Source organism: Anastrepha obliqua, chromosome 4 (assembly GCF_027943255.1).
Source record: "Anastrepha obliqua isolate idAnaObli1 chromosome 4, idAnaObli1_1.0, whole genome shotgun sequence".
Lineage (NCBI taxonomy): Eukaryota > Metazoa > Arthropoda > Insecta > Diptera > Tephritidae > Anastrepha > Anastrepha obliqua.
The window spans coordinates 39,589,634-39,615,740 of record NC_072895.1 but is presented as its reverse complement, the minus strand read 5'-3'; the positions used below and the strand labels follow the sequence as shown (position 1 = coordinate 39,615,740).

The window sequence follows — 26,107 nt, the reverse complement described above, 5'->3', positions numbered from 1 at the left end:
GGAACTATCATTCCGCCACCCGACCATGACGCGGTGAGAATTGCGATAACACGACTAAAGAACAACAAAGCTGTAGAATCCGACGGACTGCCGGCTGAGCTATTCAAACATGGCGACGAGGAGCTGGTAAAGTTCGTGGAGCAGCACTTATGCAAAATATGGTCGGATGAAAGCATGCCTGCCGATTGGAATTGAAGTGTGCTCTGCCCAACCCATAAGAAGGGCGATCCGGCAATCTGTGCCACTTACCCCGGGATGAGTCTTTTAAATATAGCGCATAAGGTTCTAGCGAGCGTATTGTGTGAAAAGCTGAGGCCGATCATCAACCAACTGATTGGACATTATCAGTGTGGTTTTAGACCTTGAAAATCCACAATCGCTCTGATATTCTCAATAAGCCACGTTCTGGAAAAGACGCCTGAAAGGAGATTCACCACACACCATCTTTTTGTCCACTTTAAAGTTGCATTTGGCAGCCCGAAAAAGAGTTTCCTATTTCCCTCGATGTCTGAATTTGGTATGCCCGCAAAACTAATACGACTAAGCAAAATGGCGTTGTTCAATACCAGCAGCGCCATCAGAATTGGAAAGGATATCTGCGAGCCGTTTGGTACTAAACGAGGTTTCAAACAGGGTAATTCACTGTCGTTTGATTACTTTAACCTTATGTTAGAGAGGATCGTGCAAGCCACAGAACTTAATCGATCAGGCACAATTTTTTATAAGAGCGTACATCGGCTTAACAACCGCGCTGTTAGTTCTGCCTTTAACAAACTGGATAAAGGGGCAAAGCGAATGGATCTGGTGGTGAACGAGGACAAAACGAAGTACCCCCTGTCTTCGAACAAACAGTCGGCGCACTCGCGCATCGGCACCCACGTCACTGTTGACAGCCACGTCAATGTTGACGGTATTAACACCGACAACAATGTTAGTCTTGAAATTCAACAGAGAATCTATCTTGCCAACAATATCTACTTTGGACTAAGTAGGCAATTGAGTAGTAAAGTCATCTCTCGACGAACGGAACTAACAATCTATAAGGCTCTCATCACTCCAGTCCTAACGTAACGATGAGGCGTCCCTTGGAGTGTTTGAGGGGAAGATTGTACGGAAGGCTTTTGACCTTTGCACGTTGGTGACGGCGAGTATCGTAGGCGATGAAACAATAAGCCGTATAAACTTTACGACGACATGGACATAGTGCAGCGAATAAAGATCCAGCGGCCTCGACAAAAAGCTTCGGCTCTGAAAGTATTCGATGCTATACCAGTTGATGGAAGCAGAATGAGAGGAATACCTCCTCTGCTTTGGAAATATCAGGGGGAGAAGGAGTTGGCTTCAGTTGATGTGTCCAACTGGCGCCGGTTAGCACGAGAATGAAACGACTGGCGCGCTTTGTAAAAGTCGGCTAAAATCGTTTAAGAGGTGACCAAAATTCGGTAATAATTTTATCGATAATACGCAGCTTTTATCTACTAAAGGAATAAATTTTAACTCACTTGATAACTCATAAGTTCTGCATTGCTGTAATATAATATTACCCCTACTTGAAAAAAATTAAATCGATCAAAATAATAGATATTTGATGAAACTAATTTCACAAAATAGAAACAAAAAACATGTTTTAACTTTTTAGGTCATCCAATAAGACAAGCGAAAAGATTTGTTTAACAACGAATTTTCAGTTCGAAAATGATGATAGCTCCACATTATACATAGCTTCATAACGTAAGTTGTGTGTAGAAGATAATTTATTATGTATTTATTTATTGTTTTTTTCCTTTCGGTTTATCATTTTATACCTTTTTTTTAGAATGCACGTCAATTGCGCGCATGACGTCAACAATAACTAAGCGCTTGAATTTTTTATTATTTCCCTTTAAAAATAGAATGAAGATACAAGTTTAACTGGGTTTAAATCGTAGACAATTATCTTGTAGCGAATTGTGAAATATGCACATAAATCAGTTTAGTTTCAATACTTTGCTCGTTTCACTTAAACTTCGCAGTTCTTTTTACGCTGTGCTAAGCGACAAATTTTGCTTACACAAATTTTGAAGTTAGTAAACAAATTGTCAAAGGCGCTATTTATGGTTTCAATTTTGTATAAAATATTATAACATATTTTTTCTGTGGGTGCGTGCGCGTTTTTACGATGACATAAATATTTACTTAGTGATTATTCACTTATACTGAAATCTTTCAAGAGCTTTGCAAATTTTCATGCTTTAGAGATATGATAACTACTAAATGTAAGGGGGTAACTGGTGTTATTCCGATACAGCCAAGTATGTAAGGACTTATTAAAAGCATCGGAGAGAAGTACTCAATCTTTACTGGTATCGGAATCATTCTAAAATTGACACAGAGAAGCCTTTTTTGTTATTTTCTAAAGGACTGGACATATGCTTTTAAGATCGTTACTTCTTTCTTATTAGTCACTCTGTGGGCCCAAATCGGTGCCGCCATATACGCTTGAAGCATTGATAGCTTAAGCCTTAACAAATCCTCTAATCTTTTGGACTGTTTTTGACTAAGCAAAGGGGTCACTGAAGTGTATACGCGTGAGTCTAGAGTCCAATTACTTCTTCTTCTTCTTGATTGGCGCAATAAACGCTTAAGCGATTTTAGCCGAGTTTAACAAAGCGCGCCAGTCGTTTCTTTCCCATGCTAACCGTCGCCATTTGAACTCACAAACACCAAGTGAAACCAAGTCCTTATCCACCTAATCTTTCCAACGTAGAGAAGGTCTTCCTATTCCTCTGCTACCACCAGCTGGTATCGCATCGAATATTTTCAGAGCCGGAGCGTTTGTATCCATTTGAACCACATGGCCCAGCCAACAAAGCTAGCGAATCTTTATTCGCTGCACTAAGTCTTTGCATTCCTGTCTCAATATTGCACGTCGAAAATCGTAATAAATCATGGGACGAAAATTTTCACAAATTAATTCCTTCTTGTGAACGAGATGCGTTTTTCAAGTCGCTGAGGAAAGAACAATTAAGGAGAACGTTAGAAGGAGGCTTATGCTAAAAGATACCAAACTTTTCGATAAAAATATCGACTTACAGGTCATCAGACGTAGTGTTGCAAACGCGAGCCTGTTAAAAGGCAACCCTCGTATTCTATTGCATTCCCTACATCACCTTCGGTCATTTTTTTAAACAAGTTTTCAATGTGCAGTTAGTATAACTGAAGATATATAGGTGATTCTATTAACGATCCACCTGATATGTTCATGTGCATATGTATGTGTATACAAACATATTTACTCTTAAAATTAGGGATATTATGTCCAACATACCCATGCACGAATTGATGCGCTCCAAAAGTGATAACTGGACGTGGACTAACAAAAAGGCTAATGAACATGTAAACTGTCATGTCATGTGTGTATGCGTGTGTGTTAATTTGCATCTACATAAACATTCATACCGCCAAAGTATTTTATTTGCATAGTGTGTGAGCACGGCCAGTATGGGGAAAGTTGATTCAGACTTTAATTAACACTATAAAAAACGATGTATAAATAAATGTTTTACACAAATGCGTTTTATAAAGGAAATAATAAAAATATAGATTTACGAGTACATATATGTACGTACGTATGTGTCATAGTATGAGCACACTTTTTAGCACAAGTTTTTGTTATTAGAATTTTTTTTATGCGATACTGAAGCTAATTACATTTTATTTGCCTACGTTTATTTGTATGTAAATAAATGTCCAGCTACGCATACAGGGGGCCTAGAGTCGTACATAAAGTATGTTGAAACAAATTACGAAACAGAAATATGAAAAATATATAATTACTTAGACGACCGATATCTTCATTAAACTGCATGTGGAGAGTTGAATAATTCTAGAAACAGCTTTCATTATTACCAGACTAAACAAAAAATAATATAAATTATAAATATCTATAAATTAAATATATCGCTGATATTTCACGTAAGAATCCTGTCCACTTTCACTAAAAATGTTTTTTCCTACGCAGTATGAGAACAGCTGAACTTCGAAAGCATTTTATAAGGCAAAGAAATAGAAATAAATTCAATAGTACCAAATAAATCGAAGGTCCTAAAAGATCTCAATGCGCCAAGTTCTGCAGCGAAGTTGAGCCAGTGAAGACGAACGCAAAAAAAGGCAGCCCGAATACGGAAATTTTGCTTATTAACGTAGCCATTAAGTCAAAAGTGGGTCTCATCGCTGAACACCATAAATTGCCCTAAGCGCGCGATGAACACTTTTCACAGAGCGTCGTTTTCGTAATACAATTATACGATTTGTAAACGTATGACATCTCAATGAATACTGAAAAAAAATTATGTATTTAGTTTGACAGTATTCACGCGTGATCTGTAAAAAAATTCCTATTGGAAAAAGGACCTCCAATCTAAACAACTTTTATTGCTTTAATAAACAATTATACAAGGTGGCGCAAAAGTAACCTTGCGATGTTTTTTGGCTGTAATTTAAGAAAAAAAAAGAAAAACTTTGATTCTTCTTGTGGATTATTTTTATTTGGTCTTTTAATTTTTTTTACATCAAGTCTAGAATATGATGTCATGTAAATGGCCGCCGCCACAGTTGATTGCCATTTGAGCCCTTTTTATGACATTTTCCATCACTTTGGCCAAAACTTCCGGCGATAGGTCCTCACATTCTTGACGGATATTGTCTTTAAGAGCTGCAAGAGTCTGAGGCTTGTTGACATAAACCCGCGACTTCAAAAAGCCCCACAAAAAGAAGTCTGGAGCGGTCAAATCAGGCGATCCTGCTGGCCAGTGCAAATCGCCAAAACGGGAGATTAGGCGCCCGGGAAATGCATCCTTCAGCATATCGGTTGTGGCACGTGCAGTGTGTGCCGTTGCCCCGTCCTGTTGGAACCACATGTTTTCCAATCCCAATTCATCTAGTTGCGGCAAAAAGAACTCGTTGATCATTGCTCTGTAGCGCTCACCATTCACAGTAACCGTTTGGCCCGCGACGTCTTCGAAAAAAAAAGGTCCGATGACTCCTCCAGCGAAAACAGCACACCATACAGTGACTTTGAACAGATATAATGGCTCTTCGTGGGTTACACGCGGATTGTCAGTGCCCCAGAAGCGTAAATTTTGCTTATTTACGTACCCGCCAAGATGGAAATGGGCCTCACCACTCATGATTATTTTTGATGAAAAATCATCTTCCTCTTGGTGATGATTAAGGATGGCTTGAGCGTATGTTAGACGCGATTGGCGGTCAGCAGCTAACAGCTGATGCACCGTCTAGACTTTGTTCCGAAACATCTTCAAATCGTGTACCAAAATTCGCTGTAAAGACCGTCGACTGGTACCCATTTGCGTGGCACGTCGTCTGGTCGATGTCGACGGCGCTTTCATGACATCCTCGGCTACAGCAGCAATATTCTCTGCAGAACGGCTACTCCGGGGTCTGCCACGCCTGGCAGCATCTCGTGTTGTGCCAGTCTCTTCGAGGCGAGCGGCTAAACGTCGCAGTGTTTCACCAGTAGGCGTTGGACGGCGTGGAAAGCTACGACGAAATTCACGTTCTACCAAAGTCACCGACCGATTATTGGTCAAATAAATAGTCAGCAATATTCCGCGTTCTGGAGCAGTGTAGCGTAACATTGTTTATTAACGTGTATTTCGCATGTGTTTACTACACAAATGTCAAAACAGAACTGACATTAGAGGCCAATCGCAAAATTTATAGCATTTTCTGATAGGAGGATTACTTTAGCGCCATCTGTTATATCAAACTCCCCAAACGATCTTGGCGTTCAAATTGGTGAATCAACCCAACAATGAAACGAGCTTTTGGGAAATAAATTTTTTTATTCTTTTTCCGGTATCAATTGGAGCCCGCGGGTCACCATTTGAACCCGTCCTACTTTTTTATGTAGTACCTGCTTCTCGGCAGACGATGATGAATTTCTGGATGTATTTCTGCCTTGAAAAAGCTCCTCCATTTGTGGAAAATATCAAGACACACTACACAAATAGGAGGAGGAGCTGGACCAAAGACCCGCTAAAGGATGTAAACGCCAATTGTACATACATATATATTTACTCTCAAACACAGATGCGACAAGTGCACCTTTTAATTTACGAGCATACATACATATATTTGTAAATATGTAACTATCCATGTCAATAGCGACGCACATTTTTCATTTGTGTAATGCTCAGACTTATTAAATTTTATTGGAGTGCTTTTGTGTACACACAACCGGCATGATATGCGACAATTTAATCAACTTAATTACTGTTATTTAAAGTGTGGTAAAGCAACAATAAACTTGACTAAAATGGTTTTAAAAAATGTTGTCTTTTCATTTATTCATTTATTTTGCCATTATGCCTTAGCGTCGCAAGCAATAACAGCGTAAATTGGTTAAGAATTATGTATGTGTACTGTGTGCATTTGCCCTAACCTTTCGTACCCCTACGATTTCTTCTCATATACACCCCGTTGAAAAATTATAATTGCATAACTATTTATTATAAAAATACAGTTCATACTATATGAAACAACAACCATTTAAAGCAAATCTTAAAAGTTTGTAACAGATTTCACCAATTTAATCAGAATTTTTTCAGAGTTTTTCTGGGAATGCGATTTTATAGACCAATGAATTTTAGTGTAGCAAAGTGCGAGCTCCAAGTGAGTACCGTCGATTTTTGATAACCTTTTTTTAAAAAAAATTCGAGCATGCGCTTTGTGCGTGGCAGTGCAGCGAACAATTTTTTTTTTTTAATCAGCGGTATTTTGTAGTCACTTGAAACTTGCGCTTTGTTATACTCGAATTCAATGGTTTATAACTAAGTACACAGAAAAATAGTAGAAATTTTGATTAAAATGTTTTGATGAATTTGGAATAATTTGTATTCAGTTTGAAACTTTGCGTTATATAGTTTATTTTCTGTAGTATGAACTTGATTTTCATAAAAAAAATAGTGGAGTGTTTATGATTTTACAACGGGGTGCATATGAGAAGAAATCGTAGAGGGACATATTAATAGTGGCTTAGGCAAGTATAACGTATTCCACTAATTATATTTACGTGAAATCTTATCTCTCTGATGATGTTTTTTTTTAATTGTTGTTAAAACAGACCTAGGCACAAATTATTTTTAATTAATATTGCTTTGGGGAAAAATACCTAAATTATTTTTTTGTACAATTTTTGCGCAAATGCGATGCTACGACTCTTAACAAGCCGATCAACTTCGATTATTTCTGTGATTTAATCGACATTTTCGACATTATTGACATTTGCTTTAACATCAAAAATGCCCCAACGGAATCGACGAAACCAAAATTGCACGTAATTAGCTTTTACAGTACGGACACCATAAATAATATACCATTCTCACTTTCAGCGGACTGGCTTGTATTTTTGACTTTATTAAAGAAAATCTGTAAAATCTACAAAATTTTCCATTGTCAACGTCCTGTAACTCACAAATTAATGGAACAAACAAAAGGCAGTGGAATGTCACCTGTTAGTGAGGCTTGTCACCTTGACAACGAACATAAACTTTAAATTGTTTGGTTGAGCAAATAAGGGATTTCTGTTGGGGTTTTTCGTTGTAGTCTCTTCTTATTGAATTTTTCCTCAGCAGGAAGCTTCCTCATCGTCGGATTTGTATGCGTCAGAAGTCTGCTTACTTGCCTGCTGCTCGCAATTTGTATTGCTTCGTCAACTGTGTCGATGTTTAAGTCGCGATGAATGTCAGTCAGCTTTGGTATATCCCATGGTGCATTTGTTATTGTCCTAAGTATCTTCGACTAGGCACGTTGGAGTATTGTCAAGCTCGATTTAGATGATGTGCCCCAAACTTCTATACCATACTTCCAAATTGGTGCAATTGTCGTTTTGTAAATTAAGGTTTTGTCTTGCAGCGAGAGCTTTGACTGCGGTCGTAGCAGCCAGTACAGTTGTCGAAAACGATTTTTAATTTCATTTCTTTTTTTTTATTATATGGTTCTTCCAGTTTAGTTTAAAGTCTATTGTAATGCCTAAGTATTTAGCTTTCGTATCAGTTTTCGCTTCGGAGTTTCCAATCTTTAATGAGTCTAGGGTTACCTTTCAGTTCGTGTAATTGAATTGAATTTTTTTGTCGCCATTAATTTCTAAATTCCATTTTTTGAACCAGTCCAGGGTTTTGTTGAAGTCGTTTTTTAAATTTGTTTGTGCTATTTTCGGGTCTCTATGAGATGAATTTAGTACAGAGTTCATAGGTTTAATGTATGAACATGCGTCGTTATATTTAATATACAATTTTCTATCTTGGATGTAACTTTTTAGCGTTAGAAAGTAGTCATATGGCAACCGAGATTGGAGTTTGTGCAGTAATCCAGGATGCCATACTTTGTCAAAGGCTTTAGCTACGTCGAGATATAGAGCCACGCATACTTGTTTATTGTTGAAGTCTTTATTAATTTTGTGAGTGATTCCGTGCACTTGTTGGATTGCCGAATGTTTTCGCCTAAATCCGAACTGATGTTGGGGAATTAAATTTATTTTTGTTATGATGGGATCTATGCGATCAAAGACTAGCTTCTCAAATATTTTTGATATTGTCGTCAGCAGACTTATTGGTCGGTAAGACGATGCAAACGTCGCGTGTTTATTGGGCTTTGGGTGTGCAATGATTTCGGCAATTTTCCATGTCTTTGGGAAGTATTTGAACTTAACAGCAGCATAAAAAACGTTCCTGAGATAAATTATTACACTGTCGGGCATATGCTTTAAAATTTTTCCCGAGATGAGGTCATATCCAGGGCATTTGTTGTTTTTTTAATGTCGAAATGAATTGCTTTATCTCTGTTAGGGAGGTTTTTTTGATGATTTGCTCGCTGTATGAGCCAAATCGAATTCGGTGTTATTTTCATTTTGAAATATATTTTTAAAATGTTGAGCTAAATAAGTCGCTTTTTCCGATGATGTTTGAGCCCATTGTCTGTTTGTACTTCTTAATGGTGTGAGGTGTATTGTAGCTTCCCCAAGTTAATATTACACATACGAGCTCTTTTTTTAATAAAAATAATCTTGTGAGTCAAAAGTACAAATGCTACATCTTCTAGCAAACCTTCCAAATTCAAATATAATAAAATAAAATTTTTTCCGAGAATATTGCAAATATCCCGACAATTCGTAATTAGCTGATAAAAATGGGTACCGCTTGAAGCCAAGCAGTAGGTGTAAACCTATTTCAATAACAGCAAATGACTACATAAACACTTAACTCAACAGCAGTGAACATGAAAAAGACAATACAAAGAAAAAGAAAAATTGTAATCGAAAAATAGAAATTGTTGAGTGCTCACATGTCCTTAAAATTAAACATGATTCCTCCAATCTTCATGATATTAATGACGCGCATTGTGAACATTTTCACCAACATATCGAAAAAGTTATTCGAAAATAAAATTGGATGATCAATTTTGCACCTTGTGTTAATTAAAAACACATTTTCCTAAAAAATCCGTTAACGCAATACTGCCAGACAAGGGTATGTTTTTGTTTAGCTTTACTTTCAGCATACACTCGTATGTATGTATAGGTCTTGCTAATGTGACGTTCCGAACTTTGTAGTATACTTTTACACTCAGTCTCGTTTCATGGCGGAAATGTGAATGGGTTTACGATTTATTTTGTCTCAAAAACTGTTTCTATCATTTCAATGTAAAGTAAAGATCGACGAGCAGGTTATTAGCGGTCCATAGCCACCTACTGGCTGGTTACATGTAGAGTAACTCGATTCGAAAGTTAAAACTACTCGAATGTTACTTGAATCTAAATATGAAATTGTACTAACACTTTCGAGTCTAATAAAAAGTTTAATTCATACACAAATCGTTCGTCTCTCACTTCGAATATTTCTGGTTTCAGTTTGCGACCTTTGATGCCGAGAAATCAAAACAAAAAATATTAAAAAATTCAAACAAAAATATTTTCGAAATATAATCATTAAAATGGGTTCAGTTGCGTTGTGTCCGGAGAAACAAAATCATAAAAGTGCGGCGAAAAAAGCAATACGCGATGGCATCAGTAATATGGAACTAACTGATATAGTCTTCGAAAAAATGAATAGGCAAACATACTCGTATGTATATGCATCGCGTTGTACCAATATATATGTATGTGTTTAAGTTTATGCAACATTTCGGTTGAGCAAGGAAGCTACTTATTGAATAGTGTGTGTGTAAGGTTGACAGCAGTACCACCTACTACTAAGTTTCATTGTTAGCTGGACAACCCTAGTCGGGTCTTCGCCTGCTGTAGAATATTCCTCCAATTGTCTCGGTTTCGTGCCAGTGTCATCCGTGCCCGAAGTCCCAATAAGCCTGCGTCTTCTTCTATACCGTCAATCCGTCTAAGCGGCGGCCGGCCCCTTCTTCTCTGTCTGTGGCATTTACCGAAGAGTATTTGTTGAGGTGAGTAATCCGTGCTAGCCCACAATATGTGACCTGCCCATCTGAATCTGTTTATCATGATTGTGGATATTACAGATGGGTGCGCATATAGCTTTTCCAGCATGGTTGTAGCGTTTCCGCCACTCGTCTTTATCACATATCGCGCCAAGAAATTTTCGCAGAATTCTCCTCTCGAAAGGCCGGCTTCTGTTTATCTGCATCTCTGAGTGTCCATGTTTCACTACCGTATAGCAAGATGGAAATCATAATTGAGCGATACAATGAAATTTTTGTTTTTTTGTCTAGGAGGCGTCTCTTTAGGTGTTGACACAGCGAAAACCAGCTACTAAGTTTGGTGTGACGTTTAAGTTCCTTGGGCAAGGAAGTTGGAAGTTACATTCCTAGCTGACTTCCACTTAAAGTTTGGTGACATTCGGTTCAGTAGAAGCGAAGTTATTGCGCCTAAAGTGTCAGTATGTTTGTATCATTGGTTCTTTCTTTCTGAAATTTGTTTAGCCTCTTCTAATTAAAACGTGTTGCTTATAATTATGAAAAAAAATATATATAAAAATAAATATATATAATAATATAGGACTATGTTTAAGTTCGTGCGGTTTTTTTTCGAAATTTGAAACTTTATTGACGTAAAATGGTTACAAATTTAATATTCAAAGTATTGTCCATCGCTTACTACTACTTTTTCCCATCTTTCTGGCAATTCACGGATTCCCTTTGTGAAAAATTCGGTCGGTTTTGCCGCAATCCACGAATCGATCCATTTTTTGACTTCATCGTAATTACGGAAGTGCTGGTCAGCCAGGCCATGTTGCATCGATCGGAAGAGATAGTAATCGGATGGCGCAAGGTCTGGACTATACGGCGGGGGGGGTAGGACATCCCATTTGAGCGTTTCTAAGTATGTTTTGACCACTTGTGCAACATGTGGCCGAGCATTGTCATGTTGCAAAATAACTTTGTCGTGTCTATCGGCGTATTGCGGCCGTTTTTCTCGCAGTGCTCGGCTCAAACGCATCAATTGTCGTCGGTAGACATCCCCCGTAATCGTTTCATTCGGTTTCAGTAGCTCATAATACACAACATCCAGCTGGTCCCACCAGATACACAGCATAACCTTCAGGCCATGAATATTCTGCGCCGACGTCGATGTTGAAGCATGGCCAGGGTATCCATACGTTGCCCGACGTTTTGGATTGTCGTAATGGACCCACTTTTCATCGCCAGTCACAATTCGATGCAAAAAACCCTTTCTTTTGTGCCGTTGAAGCAGTTGTTCGCATGCCATAAAACGGCGTTCAACGTCTCTTGGCTTCAATTCATACGGCACCCAATGGCCTACCTTTCGGATCATTCCCATGGCTTTTAAACGTTTGGAAATGGTTGATTGATCAACTCCCAAAGTTTTTGCAACCTCTTCTTGCGTTTGAGCCGGATCTTGATCGAGCATTTCCTCCAATTCGGTATCCATGAACTTTGGCGGCGCACCCTCGCGTTCTTCGTCTTCCAAGCCAAAATCACCACTTTTAAAGCGTGCAAACCACTTCTGGCACGTTCGCTCAGCTAGAGCATGCTCACCATAAACTTCCACCAAGATACGATGACTTTCGGCTGCTTTTTTCTTCATATTAAAATAATGAAGAAGAATTCCCCGCAAAAACACATTATTTGGCACGAAATTCGACATTTTCAAGTGTGGTAAAAATATTGTTGTTTACGCTTCAAATAAAAAACTTATACTGACGTTTGTGCCTTACGACAGTAGCTCTCCAATGAATGTTTGGAAATGTGGATCGATGGAATAATAATCAAGTTACGCCATCTGTTGTAAAACCGCACGAACTTATCGATAGACCTATATAATATAATATATATATTTTTAAATTAGTTCAATAATTCATTCAGTTCTTTTTAGCTTTACTTTTTTTATCATCTGGGCACATTATCGACTATTTTGATTACTGTTAGCGTGAGTTATTTGTGTGTGACATTTGTTCGCTTTATTTACATTTTTTTTTTTGTTTTTTTTTATTGTTCTTTTTCTTCCCCTCCGAGCAGTCAAATCTCTCTCTCGCTACCTCATGGTTACCTAATTTTGGAGATTTAAAGCACTAAAATGCCCTTTTAAGCAGAAGCAAAATACCAAATTTTTATTGGATTGCTTAGAGAACTTTGTATCCATGACAGATTGTCTTTACTACGTGCGTTTTATTTAATATATGTGTCCTTACTATGTGCAATAGAATGTATGAAAAAAACAGATTTTTAAAAATCCATCCTTGTGTTTAAAACTTATGTTACGAGAAACTCTTCAAAAAAAGGGCCGAAAACACTTTTTTGCTATATTTGAGGTTATGTAACAAGATGAGGTACTTCTTTTTCAAAAAGGTCGTTTTGGTTTCTTTAGTATTATCTGGTTTTTTTCGTGTTTTTTTACTATAATTACACATCTATGGCTTTAATCCGCATTCAATAAATTCAAATGCTTCTTAAAATTTATAAAAAGGTTTTAAATGTTAGATGCTTTCCATTTCAACTCAACCGGGCTATTCGGGACATGTTCTTCGATTTCCATGTAACTCAAATATGTTGCTCTCTGGTGAAAATAATGAGACACTTATTTTTTTGTTCGCCCGAACAAATTTTTTTTCAAGATTTATCGGCAATTTTGTTTTTCGGCTCAAAATCGGTTTTTTTTTATTATAATACATAAGAAAACAATTTTTTTTAATTGCTCATAACTTAGTTAGCAGTTTTTTTTTTGCAAAATAAAAAATTTTCAACTACATACTTTTTTGATATTGTTTGTACATAAAGTCGCTCGTGCAAGTAATGGCGATCATTTTGAACCCAGCATCATTAAAATAGGTTAATGTTTGACTAAGTTATGAGCAATTAAAAAAAAAGTTTCTTATATAATTAAAAAAAATCGATTTTGAGCCGAAAAACAAAATTGCCGATAAATCATGAAAAAAAAAATTTGTAATAGCACTGATATCTTCTCAGCATAAGCTTTAAATGTAAGAGTGGCCGTTTTTAATTTTTTTAATATATTATTTGTTTTTAGCTTTAAATTAAAAAAAGAAGCAAATACCAAACTGAAAAAATTTCTCATTTTGGGTATAAAAAGGCACTAAATATATTGCGAAGAGCAAAGGGCGTCACACACTCTCTGATGGGCGCAATCTTGTTCCTATCATTCTTGTCATAGTACCAGCAAAAGTGAAATGGCAAACATGGAAGTTAAGAAGTGAAACCAATTTCTTTTTTGTATCATAATGTGGAACTTACCAAGGCGAATTCATTAAAGTTGGTGACGCTAGGCCAACAACAAGATTTTGTATATTAGAATGTCACGTCAAGGTAGAAAGCAAAGAAGTGATTTACATATTTATTTAAAACAAATTATCCTTTTCCTCGTTATTTTATGATATTCACCTATAGGCAGCTTTTTCAATTTAAATTCATTATAAAATTTCAGTTTTCAAATTATAAATTTGAATGTAAATTATATGTTTCATAATTTAATTTTGAGCTAGACCAATTAGCTAATCTACTGCTACCACCTTCAATAGATTCGCTTTGAGACGTGCACATTATTTTTGAACCTTTTCGTTTTGTTTACTCAACAATAAAACCTAACACACTTCACTTGCATCAAGCAAATATATTTGTAAGCAAACTTTGGCGAAAAGAAGTCAGCAAAACCCTGCTGACCCTTATCATTTCATTTTTTACTACGCAATAGTACGCTTGTTATGTACGTACACCCTTTATGAAGTATTTGGTCGAGCTTCTTCTCCAATTTGCAATGAGTATCTCCATGTTGTTCCACAAATGGACCTACAGTTTTATGCCGCCTCCAAATAGTTGATGGTTTTTATAAGACAATTTTTCCTCTGATGGTTTAGCGCATTTTCACCGCATAAAAAACAAAATGGCGTACATTCGTTGTATGGAGAAATTTACAAGCAATCAGGGGGATTTCTCAGCAACTTCCAACTTGTGCTTTGTTATCCTAAAATTTAATAAACTATAAACTGTATACCTAAATTTTTGTATAATTTTTAATTAAAAACTGTTGAATTGAAATGAAAACTTTGTGAAGTTTTCCCAATTTTTCCTTCAAATTTTAAAATTAAATTTATATGTTTATTGTGAGACAATAAACTATATTTTAAAAAAAAAAAAATTTTAAGTATGCACAAAAAAACGAAGTGACCAAAATTGGTTAAAATGTTGAGGTGCTACCATTTTGCCGCTGGGTGTGCTTTGAAAATACGATATTTCTCCCCATCAATGCCTCCTGATCATTCCATTTTATTATATTCTACAATATAATTTACACTAGATTTTTATGTTTGTAATGTTACTAATAATTTGTTGTATCTTCTCTCCTTCTATGATATCCTTGCAGAGACATGCGCCTTGATTCCAATTCCAATGAGGATTGTAAGACGTCGACAGACTCGTCATTGTGCGTAAGTTATCGATGTATCCAACACCTCGACACCTATGACCGGAATAAATAATTATCGGTTTTTGTTTTCTTTGTGTTTCTTCTTTCATATTCTTCTTCTTCTCATAATAATACTTCCACTATTGTTCATGCAGAAAGTAAAATTTGACACACTCTCAGTCTGGGGTGGCTCAGAGAAGACAGATACCCGTTTGCCAATAACGGACTATTCCACTTTGGGCGGACCACGACACAATTGCAGTCCATTTCCGCTATCGAAAGATGTTAATAATCGCTTCGTGTTGTGGTAAACTAAATATTTGCATACTTACATTTCCTGCTTTACCTTCAACTCATTTGAAATAACTTTTATTTTTTGTTTTTTCTTTGTTGTTATTTTTCAATTCGCAGGGAGGGCGATATAACCACACTCGAAGTGGACGCAATCACAAACATTATCGAGGAGACACAAAACGAGACTAATCCAATTGCCGAACGCATTTATGCCGCTGCCGGTAATCAGTTGAAAGAAGAATTAAGCAATAACTTAAAAGGTGCTTCATAGAAATATATAAAACTTATATGTTTGTCAATATAATGTACTTTCTTTGCTTCATAGAGTGCCGGACTGGTGAGGTGTGCGTCACTCGGGGCTACAATTTGCCAGCCAGGTATGTGCTACACACCGTTGGACCAGCTGTTAAGGAGACATCAAAAAGTGCTGCTGAAAGTGCATTGCATTACTCTTATAGGTAATTAAAAAGGAAAAGGAACTCTGCTTAGAAGTAGCCCTAGGTGTAGGGAAGAATGGATGTCAAGGAACAAATTTTAGAGTTTATTTATGGTGTGTTTAGACATTGTGACACAAAATGTAACGAGATACTGAAATAAACGTGTGTACCGCCATTAGAGCGACATCTTCGCGTAAACTCTGTAAGCCATGGCACAAGCTCCCTATTGCTATGCCGTTATACTGAGCCTGCGATCGTGCCTTAGCAAGTCTCGAAATATTCCCAATATTAACGCCTCATAAAAGTCCAACGATTAGCTTGTGTAGGAATAACATGTGCGCTCCGATCAATGCTTCAGCACAATTATCCTGAAATTGCTCCTTAGACTCCCAGACCGGTGTAGCGTCTTCCAAGCAGAGATCTACATATGCTATAGACAAAGTAGCTAAAACGATAAGACTAATGGACCTACCTTCGGCAAACCTTAACATTTTTGTTCATAGTCGAGCAGCGATCAAGACACTGACCTCACTTCAAGATGTGTGAAAGAATGAGCAGGTCACTCTCGCTGGGGAGTTGAGCTTGATTTTCATCAAGTGGTAGAGGACATAATCGTTCCTCTAAATGAACTGTTCACTGAGATTAATTTGAGTGTAATCGTGGAAAACAATAGAAGGTGGTCTCTGATTACTAACTGCAAGGTTTCTAAAGGGCTCTAGCCAAAACTGAATCTTAAGAGAACAGCGTCCTCACAGGTGTTATAACGGGTCACTGCGCCATTGGCACCCTAGCAATTATAATGAGTGTACCTCACAATGACTTCTGCAGGAGCTGTGGTGATGAAGAGGAAACTCAGTCGGTACAACACATCCTCTGTGAGTGTCCTACAGTTCAAAGAAACCGTGTCAAATTACTTGGCAATTATTTCTTTGAAGATCTGGGAAATTTGCAAAAAGATCCAAGGGGTTTAAGCAACTTAGTTAGTGTATGGAAATCAAATTCAGGTATCACAATGGGCCTTAGGGCCACCGAGTGTCTTAGTCAAGAAACCTGGCTAACCTGAACCAACCTAACACCTTTTGTACAGGGTGGCTGATGAATTTTGCTACATTTAGAAACTCAAATAACTTTTTTTTTAGTGTATGGAATTCATTTATTTTTTTTTTCAAGTTGAAGGTCATTAAATTGTATTAAATGTAGCTTAACTAGTTTTAAAAATAATTGAATTTAAATGCCCCCCATGCTCGTTGACACAAGTGCGGCATCTTAGTAAAAAGTTGTTCATTGCTGCTTTGAGAGTTGCGACAGGAATAGCCGCAATTGTTGCCCGAATGGATTGTTTTAGTTCATCCAAATTTGTTGGCTTTGTTTTATAAACTTCTTGTTTACATAAACCCCACAAGAAAAAGTCAGGTGCAGTAAGGTCAGGCGACCTGGGGGGCCAACGAAATTCGGAGTTTCTTGAGATCAGTTTATTGGGAAATTTTCGTCGCAACTCTGTCATAACAGTCTGGGATATGTGAGACGTTGCCCCATCTTGTTGAAACCACACAGAGTTGAAAGGAATTCTCTTTCGGCGTAGTTCTGGATAGAAAAATTCTTTCAGCATTTTCAAATAACGGTCTCCAGTAACCGTAACGATGTGAACATTTTCTTGAAAAAAATAAGTCCCGACAATACAGCGTGAAGAAACCGCACACCACACTGTCACGCGAAGAGGATGCAATTCCGTCTCGTGGAGTATCTGTGGGTTAGAAGTACTCCATATTCGACAATTTTGTTTGTTCACATTGCCGTTTAAATCGAAATGGGCCTCATCAGACATGAAAAGGCAGTTTAACATGTTTTGGTCTTCTTCCACCATTTGCAGGATCTTCTGGCAAAATTCCAAGCGAATCGGCAAGTCTGCTGCATTCAGTTTGTTAACCATTTGAATTTTGTAGGGAAATAAGTCTAAATCTTTGTGCATTATTGTTTGCAAAGACTGTCGGCTGACACCAAGTTGAGCAGATAAGCTTCTTGTTGAAACCCTTGGATTGCTTTGTATAGCTGCAGCTACAGCAGCGATCCTCCGTCCGAACTGGTGGGTTTCGATGATAAGGCCTTCTTGCGACTGTTCCTTGCTCAGCAAAATTATTCACCAGTCTCATTATGGTCCATCTGCTCGGGGGATCGCCGCCAAACATCCGCCTGTACTCTCTCTGTACCAAAACTACGGACTCCAGTGCGTGATAGCGGCGGACTATCCAAATTCTTGTTTGCGTGTCCCAGTTATCCATTTTAATAAATTTTAAAGATCAATCTGCAAATTAAAACAAAAATGGAACAGATAACTTAAAAAGAAAAAAAGTTATTCAATTTTTTTTTAGTAGCGGCTTTCATCAGCCACCCTGTATTTTCCCAGCCCCCTTTGTGTATCCTTGTTTTCAAAACGAAAAATAATACGCCTGAAAAGGTGCAACATCAAGAGACCAAGAAATATTCTTTCATTATCTTTCTTCGATCCGGAGAGTAAATGAAGCGTTAGGCCTACTCACATAATTTTTTTTGATAATGAATAGATTATAGGCGAAACAGGCAATACCTATGACTTTTCTCCAGCAACAGTTCTCTCGTTCCTCTCACATTCCAAGTGAAATGGTGTTGGTATGGTCACATCTCTTTAAGTTTCATAGCAAGAAAGGTTAAATGCAAGATTGCGTAGATCAAACTGAAATTGTGAGAGTTATTTTACCGTGACGTTATTTTAGAAAAGCTACAAGAGAGAAGAAGTGCGAAGAAGTTAAGTTAATGTAATGACTGGAGCTCTATAATATTAAAAATTAGAATGCCTTTTGAGGTTTGAGCTTCAGAGCTGACATAGATTTGCAAGAAGTCCACTACAAAGAAACGTAAAGATCAAGCTCCATCTGGTACCACTAAGGACCAATAGGTCTACGAGAAGGCTTTCAGCCAGCCAAGTCAACTTACCCTAACCTAAGTTAATGTAAACATTGGAAATAATAGAAAGAAAGTAGTTGTTTGTAAAGATGTATAAAAAAGACTCTAAAATGGCGTCTGCTTGACAACTGATCAATAATGATAGAACACGTTGATAGAAGCTTACGGTGTAAAAAAGAAGTGCCAATGTCACATACAAATGCACGAATAATGCAAATGATAAACAATTTTGCCAACATTTGTGTAAAATTGCTAAATAAATAATATTATTTATGAAGAAAATTTATGACGAAATAGTAGTAAACAGATATGCCGTTAATATAAGCAACCAAAAGTAAGCAGAAGTTGCCTAAGTGGAAAAGCTGTAAACCGAAATATCTTATAAGAGCGAGGTGATTTTGTCCATTTTTTTTTTTTTGACGTCACACCTTTTCGAAGTTAAATCAATAAATGCGCAATCTGCTATTTTAATTCTCTTGCAAATTATTCTATCAAATTCCCTGAGAGTCAAATAGCAGTACCACAACATGCGCTACTTTTCCTATACTAGTAGATTCATATAAATTAAATTAACTCTATCATTAAATTAACTCTAACATCTATTGAGTGCAGCCATCAAAATTGTTTACGAAATTTAAGCGACAACAGTTTTAGAATGCACAGCGGCTCTTCTCAATTGGCTCTTGAATTGAGACAACCAAAAATTACTATAGAAATCAGAATTCAATCAAGAAAATAAAAAATTGGAGGGGCATTTATTTTTTATCTTCTCGCTCAAAGAACTACTAGTTACGGTTTATCACAATTACCTTCTCGTGGTGAATACATAAATATATGCAGACTCAAACTTGACAAGTCATTTTCGAAAAGCTGCTGGCCGTGTCCATCTTTTTCTAATTTACCCTCTATATATTGTATTAGCACTCACACCCTGTTTGGGTGTTTGGCAGAGCTTCTCCCTTCTCCAGGGACCTACAGGCTCTATGTGAAGGGCGCCTAAGTAGCTCGGGAAAATATACCTGTATGTAATCAGTTTTATTCCGTATGCCGTCTTTTTATGAGGAGCAGACGAAATACAGTCGTAGATTTGCCAATGTCTGCCGAGGAGCGGTAGCTTTTAGGAAAAGTAATATGTAGAGATTATTATATATTTTCTATATCAATAAAATTATGTTGATATGCATACTTTACTTTGAAAATTTATAATATGTAATGACTTCCGTTTTATATATAGAATGAATGCAACCTTTTCGTTGAAAATCCTCCATATTTAGCGTTTAACTACAATCACAGAAAGTATTTGAATGCCCCATGCTCTCAGTAGGTAAAGCACAAAAGCAACTATCTAAGTAATCAAAGCAAGAGTATTTCCCAGTTCACTGCGAATATTTCTCTTAAGGCATCTTAGTTATTCTCGTAGCAGCATAAAGCATTCCCCATAAATTGTTACTTAATGCTATCGATGTGGCAGAACTGAAGTTAAAAGTTGTATTGATAACAGCAATAAAAGCAATTCATTACTTAAATGAAGTGACATTAATGTTAAATTAATGCGACTGAATTAATGATGAAATGCTACATCTAATTAAATAATTGTTAAAATATCTGCTCTTTGTCAATACCGACGATTTATCCTTTCAATTTCTATGAGAAGGGAAGCAAATTGCGATTTGAAGTTGAAGGGTTTGATGAAATTTTGAAAATTTGTATTAAGTCAGAAGTAGCGATCAATAATAGGAGCTTTCGAAATCATAAATCTCTAGGAAAGCAAAGCAAATGCTACACTCGCAGCAACAAAACTCATACGTTTACAGAAGTCACTCAGTGAAAATGTACTTCAATACTCCGTGGAAATCATCATTCCTAAAATGTAGCACATAAAGCTCGGGGATATCGTACCCATTTTGATCAGTTTTATCAATTTTTTTAATGTTCATTTTGTTTTATAACAAAAACTTATATGTCCAATTGTAAACTTTAAGCAAAAATTGAAAAATAAATTTGCATAAATTTTCATCAAAATTTCAAATTCTTAATCGTAATTAAAAAAAATTTGATACGCAGTTTTATAACTCCCTCAAATTTAAAGTTGGTAGAAAATAACGCTGATTTTTTATAATTTTATTGTTCCTTGACGGTTGTGCGTACTTTCTCCGGATAAAAAATATAAGAAATTTTAGTTTTATATGCAGAAAATACGTAACACCCTCAAAAAAAAAACACTTTATAAAAAATCAACAGCGCTCTTTTTTTTAAATTCTGATTAAAAATTTTCAAATTTAGAAGAAAATTTGTCGGTTTTTTGTAAATCTTGTGCAAAATTTAAAACATGAACTAATATGATTTCCTTATTTTGAAAAAAAAAAATAGTTCATATTAAAACAAAAAAAGAAAGTGTGTGGTAGTTCACGGAACCCGCACGATTGAAGTGAAACTTCTTTTATCAACAAATCAATAATTTAACTATTATTTCAATATAATGCATGCAGAAGTCATGGAAAGCATGGAATGGAATTTTATTAAACAGAATTATTTATTTATTTTAATATAAAAAGAAATGAATTTATTGTACTCAATTACATTTGGTTCTCGGCATTGTCATTATCATTATTGGATTCGTTTTCCAAAAATGAAACAAGGGCTTTATGGTAACTGAAATACGTAAAAAATGATCTACATTCTAATCTATCAAGGTATCGATGAAATACTGCATCAATGGTAGTTCCGCATCTTGTTGTTGGTACTACAAATTATCACTTATCGTACAACCGGAGGATTCACTGTCACGGTGTTCAACAGTAGCTCTTAATTTTTTACGCTCCAAATACTCACGTTGCCGTTCAGCACCTGTTTTCGGTTTCCGTTTTTGTTGATTTGATGCCATATTTAACAGAAATCAATCAACAAAACAAAATATGTTTGTAAGATTTGCTCAAAACTACACACACACTCTATGACGCGTCTCGCGTTACTAATATAATATTGTGTTTGGGATAACTGTCAACTGTTTCCACCGAAATGCGTTCGCAAAGTGTATGGTCTTTGGTATGGTAAACAGATTTATGATACATTATTTTGCGGCGACAGCACAGCGCGATAGCCCAGCGGCTAGCAATGTGGGCTTCCGATCCGAAATCCTTGGTTCGAATCACAAGAAAATTTTTTTTTTTTTTTTTTATGCATTTATTTCATTTTGTTTTATGATATGTTTATGAGCAGATTTTTTTCATGGCAGAAATACACTCGGAGGTTTGCCATTGCCTGCCGAGGGGCGACCGCTATTAGAAAAATGTTTTCATTAATTTTGCTTTCACCGAGATTCGAACCAACGACCTCTCTGTGAATTCCGAATGGTGATCACGCACCAACCTACTCGGCTACGGCGGCCGTCAATCAAATGTCATATTTACAAATTACATTCGATAAGAATGCAATAATAAACGACCGCATTACATTCACGACGACACGCCACGCCAGTCTTTTAACAGATGGCGCTGGCATAGCGTGAGTTTTACGTAGTTTAGCGTAGTTTTACTCCTCACAGCGTTTCATCCACGCCACGCTTTTAACAGATGGCGCTGGCGTGCGTCACATATCGATGAAACGCTATGGTTTTACTCCTCACAGCGTTTCATCCTTCGAGACAAAAGAAGTTTCACTTCAAAAATAAGTAGTGTTTATTTTTTTCACCGGCTGAGACCTCTCTTATTTTAGAAAATAACGGATTAACAGCAATGGCTGTATTGTGACCAGTATAAAGGCACAACTGTATAATCACTAGAAATCCTGTCTTATTATCAGTTTTCTTCCAAAAAGTCATAAGGCTTGAATCCATTAACTAGCCTGAGCAACTGACGTTTTTACAATAAATATAATGAAAAACGATATTTAAACTTTTTAGGTTTTTTATTTAATTCGTTTACATACAAAAATGATTTTTTTTTTTTAATTTTAATAATTTTAAAAATGGCGCTGAAGTTGACCCTCCCGAAAAATTGGACCTGGACGATGTTGTCGATTTTGGCTCTTCTATTTATCTGAAACACAAAAACCAAAAAAAAATATTAATCTGTATGACTGTAGCTATGTCCCGCTACTAAATAGAATAAAAAAAAATCTCAAATTGACGCGGTGTTGAATTTCACACTCTAAAAATCAGGGTTTTTTCAGTTTTTTAATAAAAAAATACGAAACAATTGAAATAATAACAAACATAAACAAAACGTATTAGAATTTCAGACTATTCGGTTGAATAGTTTTTTTTTTGTGACAACACTAGGCCGAAAAAAATAGTTTTGAGATAATTGAATTTAAAGTTTTGAGAGTGGCCGCGTGACGAATCTGACTCTACCTGCTAAACCAGCTGTAGAATCGAAAATACTGGAAACATCCTTCGAAAAATTTGACAGTATACTCGTATTCTTAAAAGCCTATACTTTCGTAATATCAAAAAAATCGAGTTTTTGAAAATTCTAGACGACGAGAACCTTAAGTTAAATGGTTTTTGTTGGAGATTGAACTACAATATTTATAAGATACAAATAAATTGTCAAAACGTGTCAATAAGTCCCTGTGCTATATGTATTTTATGCGCTATATATCATTTAAAAGCATATCTTAAGGCTTATGGGCGTTTTGAAGGCATTTCTGGAGCATATATTTGGAATTTAATGGCATATTTCAAGCGCTTAAAAAAGTTTTTATGAACATATTTTGGGTTGCCCTGATAATGACTATTGTTAAAATTTTAAAATCAAAACTTTTCAAGACTAGTTTTCTACTTTTTAGTCCACATATTGAAACGAGCTACATTAACTTTTTTATTTGCTTTATATTTTAAGTGCCTAACTTTATATTTTAAGTGCCGATATTGAATCGTGGTAGAAGTATTTTCCTCGTTCTCGCTTGTGTTAGTCAGCTGAGTACCTGCATTAGCACTGCGATCTGCACGATCTATTGTGCCCCCATAATAGATTCAGAGGCTAGCTTTCTCAATAAATTTTAGTATTTGTCCTATTTTATTCAGTTTTATTTCCTTCTCTCGTACATTATTTTTATCCAGGTATTTGCGGCACTTATTCATCAAAACTGGACAGAGGCCAGCACATGCTTGACGGTCAGCTGAGTAAGCTTTAGTGCAATTTAATGGCAGCTGTCAAATGCCGACACTCTAAGCTGAAAATGTCACGTTTAATTTTATTGATAAAAAGACTAACAGATATCAAAAATTTGCTACAAAATCGAGTCTCAGGATCACATTACTTAAACGCCTGAATGTAGACAACATTGCCATATCTCGCTAATATGCGATTCTCGTATAAATTTATTTCTTTATATATGAATATTTCTTTATATATGAATAATTCTTTATATATGAACACTCTCATTATATTATATATAATTTTTTCTCTTTCCAGAAATGCTTTGTCCAAAGCTAAAGAACTAAATCTACGTACAATCGCCGTCAACAACTTAAGTGCCAATCAGAGTAGTTTCCCAGCCGACTTAGCTGCCCACATAGCGTTGCGTAAATATTTTGCATTTCATCAAATTCATACATATATATGTATACGCACATTGGAATACTGATCTTTGCATTGCTTTGTTTTCAGGTACAATTCGTCGATTTTTAGATAAATATCTAACACAAATTGTGATATTGTGTGTGAGTGCACACGAACGTGGCATTTATGAAGTGCTAGCGCCGCTCTACTTTCCACGCGATCATCTCGAGGAGCGTAGTGCGCTGTGGCAATTGCCAAAAGATATTGGCGGTGAATTGGGTGAACCTCAGCATCCTGACCGACAAATACGTATCATTCGTAATCCGCAGCATAGCGTCCTAATGAGACACAGTAAGTTGACATGCTCACAAGTGCACTTAGAAATGTATAGAAATAAGTAGTTGGGTTGCGGGTAGTCATAGTTGGCGATAGCAATATGACGCTCTGTCATTGGCCACTATAGTCTATCGAGTCTGTATCTGCAGTGTTAACAATTATAAGTACGTAAATGCTATAATTATATGTATGAATGTTTGCGGTACTTATACATATACATACATACATACATACATACATACATATAGAAAAGGAGCAATGGAACAACGTTTACGATAGACTTGATAAGATTAAAAGTATTGGAGGTGTAGTTTTAGGGTTGCCAACAAGCGACACTAGACCATTTTATTTTTGTTAATTTTTGCATTAGCTGCCTTAGTCATAAAACTATTTAGGCTTTTGGATAAGCTACATTACTTACAATGCCAATATCACTCGAATGACTCATTGCGGCGCAGATGAATGCATATATAAGTACGTACATATCTGCATAGGTATTATCTGAACTGAGTTGGTTTATCATATTGAGAGTTACGAGTACCAGTTGTGAATCAGTTTGTTATTTGGAGTATACATGGCAATCTGTTTAACTGATAAAAAGCATTGATTTTCGCTTTTCGTTTGACATTTACTGACATCCATTCAACACGAGAGGATTACGAAAAATCGGTTGTGTTTTTATTTATTTTTCGGGAATAATCTTAGTTGCGGTTTAAAAAGTATAACTTTTTTCGAAAATACTTATTTCGATTCTCGGAAGCATACGCTGAAGTGAATTTCAAAATATTAACAATAAATGTAAGTGTTTGGCATAATAAGTAACTGTTTATGCCGCTGTAATCAGTGTCAGTAATGAGATGTGTTTCGACGATTGCATATTAGGGTGGAGTGAAAACTGTGTTTTTCATCGCTTTCGGCAGACCTGCAGAGAAGTGCCTTTTAAGCCTGAAAATAAGGATGCAAATATTAAGTTGAAAAAATGGACAGATATGAACAAGAAACAAATAGACAAAACAAATTAAATCAATGAACTGAAAAAATGAACGAAATCATATTTCAAGTTGATTGGCAATTCAGCTGACACTTAGTGTTGCGTTTGCAATAAGGCGAATTTATTAAAGGTGGCATCGGTAAATATGTTGCTGATATGTTTTTTTCTTTCGCCGTATCCAGGGCTATCAGCCCACAATGAAACAAGACGAATTTGTTCTTTGTTTTTTACTTTGCCAATACTTTGCTTTGACAATCAAAGGTATAAAACATTGTTGTTGATCTAGTGTCACCACCTTTAATGAATGTGGTTTGATTTGCAGTGATAAAAGCCCTTCTTGAGGCAGCAATAAACGTCATCGTGCGCTTGAGCCTCTTTGTACACCGTAGTTTACTAGGCTTAGATAAGTTTCTGCAAAGGTACATGCATTAAGCGCAAATCTGTTTGGAAACCGTCGTCGATATTTGCGTTGAGCAACTTTGGAATTTCCGTTGAACAGTCAACAGTCAACAGAACACAAAATACATAAGTACCTGCAATATGGTGGCCTGAATATGACCAATTAGCCATTTTACTCTAGAAGTCGAAACCCTTATCTACGAATCAAAACAGAAACACAAACAATTTTTCACATATCAAACTAGACCTAAAATCACAAAGAATTAACGTTTTTGAGATTATAATGAGGCTAAAATTTGTT

General features: G+C 36.3%; 1 protein-coding gene across 8 annotated transcripts in view; it reads left to right on the top strand.

The window, feature by feature from the left end:
- LOC129243626 (protein GDAP2 homolog) overlaps positions 1 to 26,107 on the top strand; it is a 132,929-nt gene that overhangs the window by 53,019 nt on the left and 53,803 nt on the right. For 6 of the 8 annotated variants that reach the window (XM_054880792.1, XM_054880787.1, XM_054880789.1 and 3 more), the window contains 6 exons: positions 14,864 to 14,927; positions 15,061 to 15,212; positions 15,317 to 15,459; positions 15,525 to 15,657; positions 23,994 to 24,103; positions 24,189 to 24,431. In XM_054880792.1, coding sequence (XP_054736767.1) covers positions 14,868 to 14,927; positions 15,061 to 15,212; positions 15,317 to 15,459; positions 15,525 to 15,657; positions 23,994 to 24,103; positions 24,189 to 24,431 — 841 coding nt within the window. In that variant the 5' untranslated portion in view covers positions 14,864 to 14,867. Of the gene's footprint in view, positions 1 to 9,974; positions 10,122 to 14,863; positions 14,928 to 15,060; positions 15,213 to 15,316; positions 15,460 to 15,524; positions 15,658 to 23,993; positions 24,104 to 24,188; positions 24,432 to 25,097; positions 25,215 to 26,107 lie in introns of those variants that run through there. The other 2 variants (XM_054880785.1, XM_054880794.1) reach the window with 2 other exon arrangements.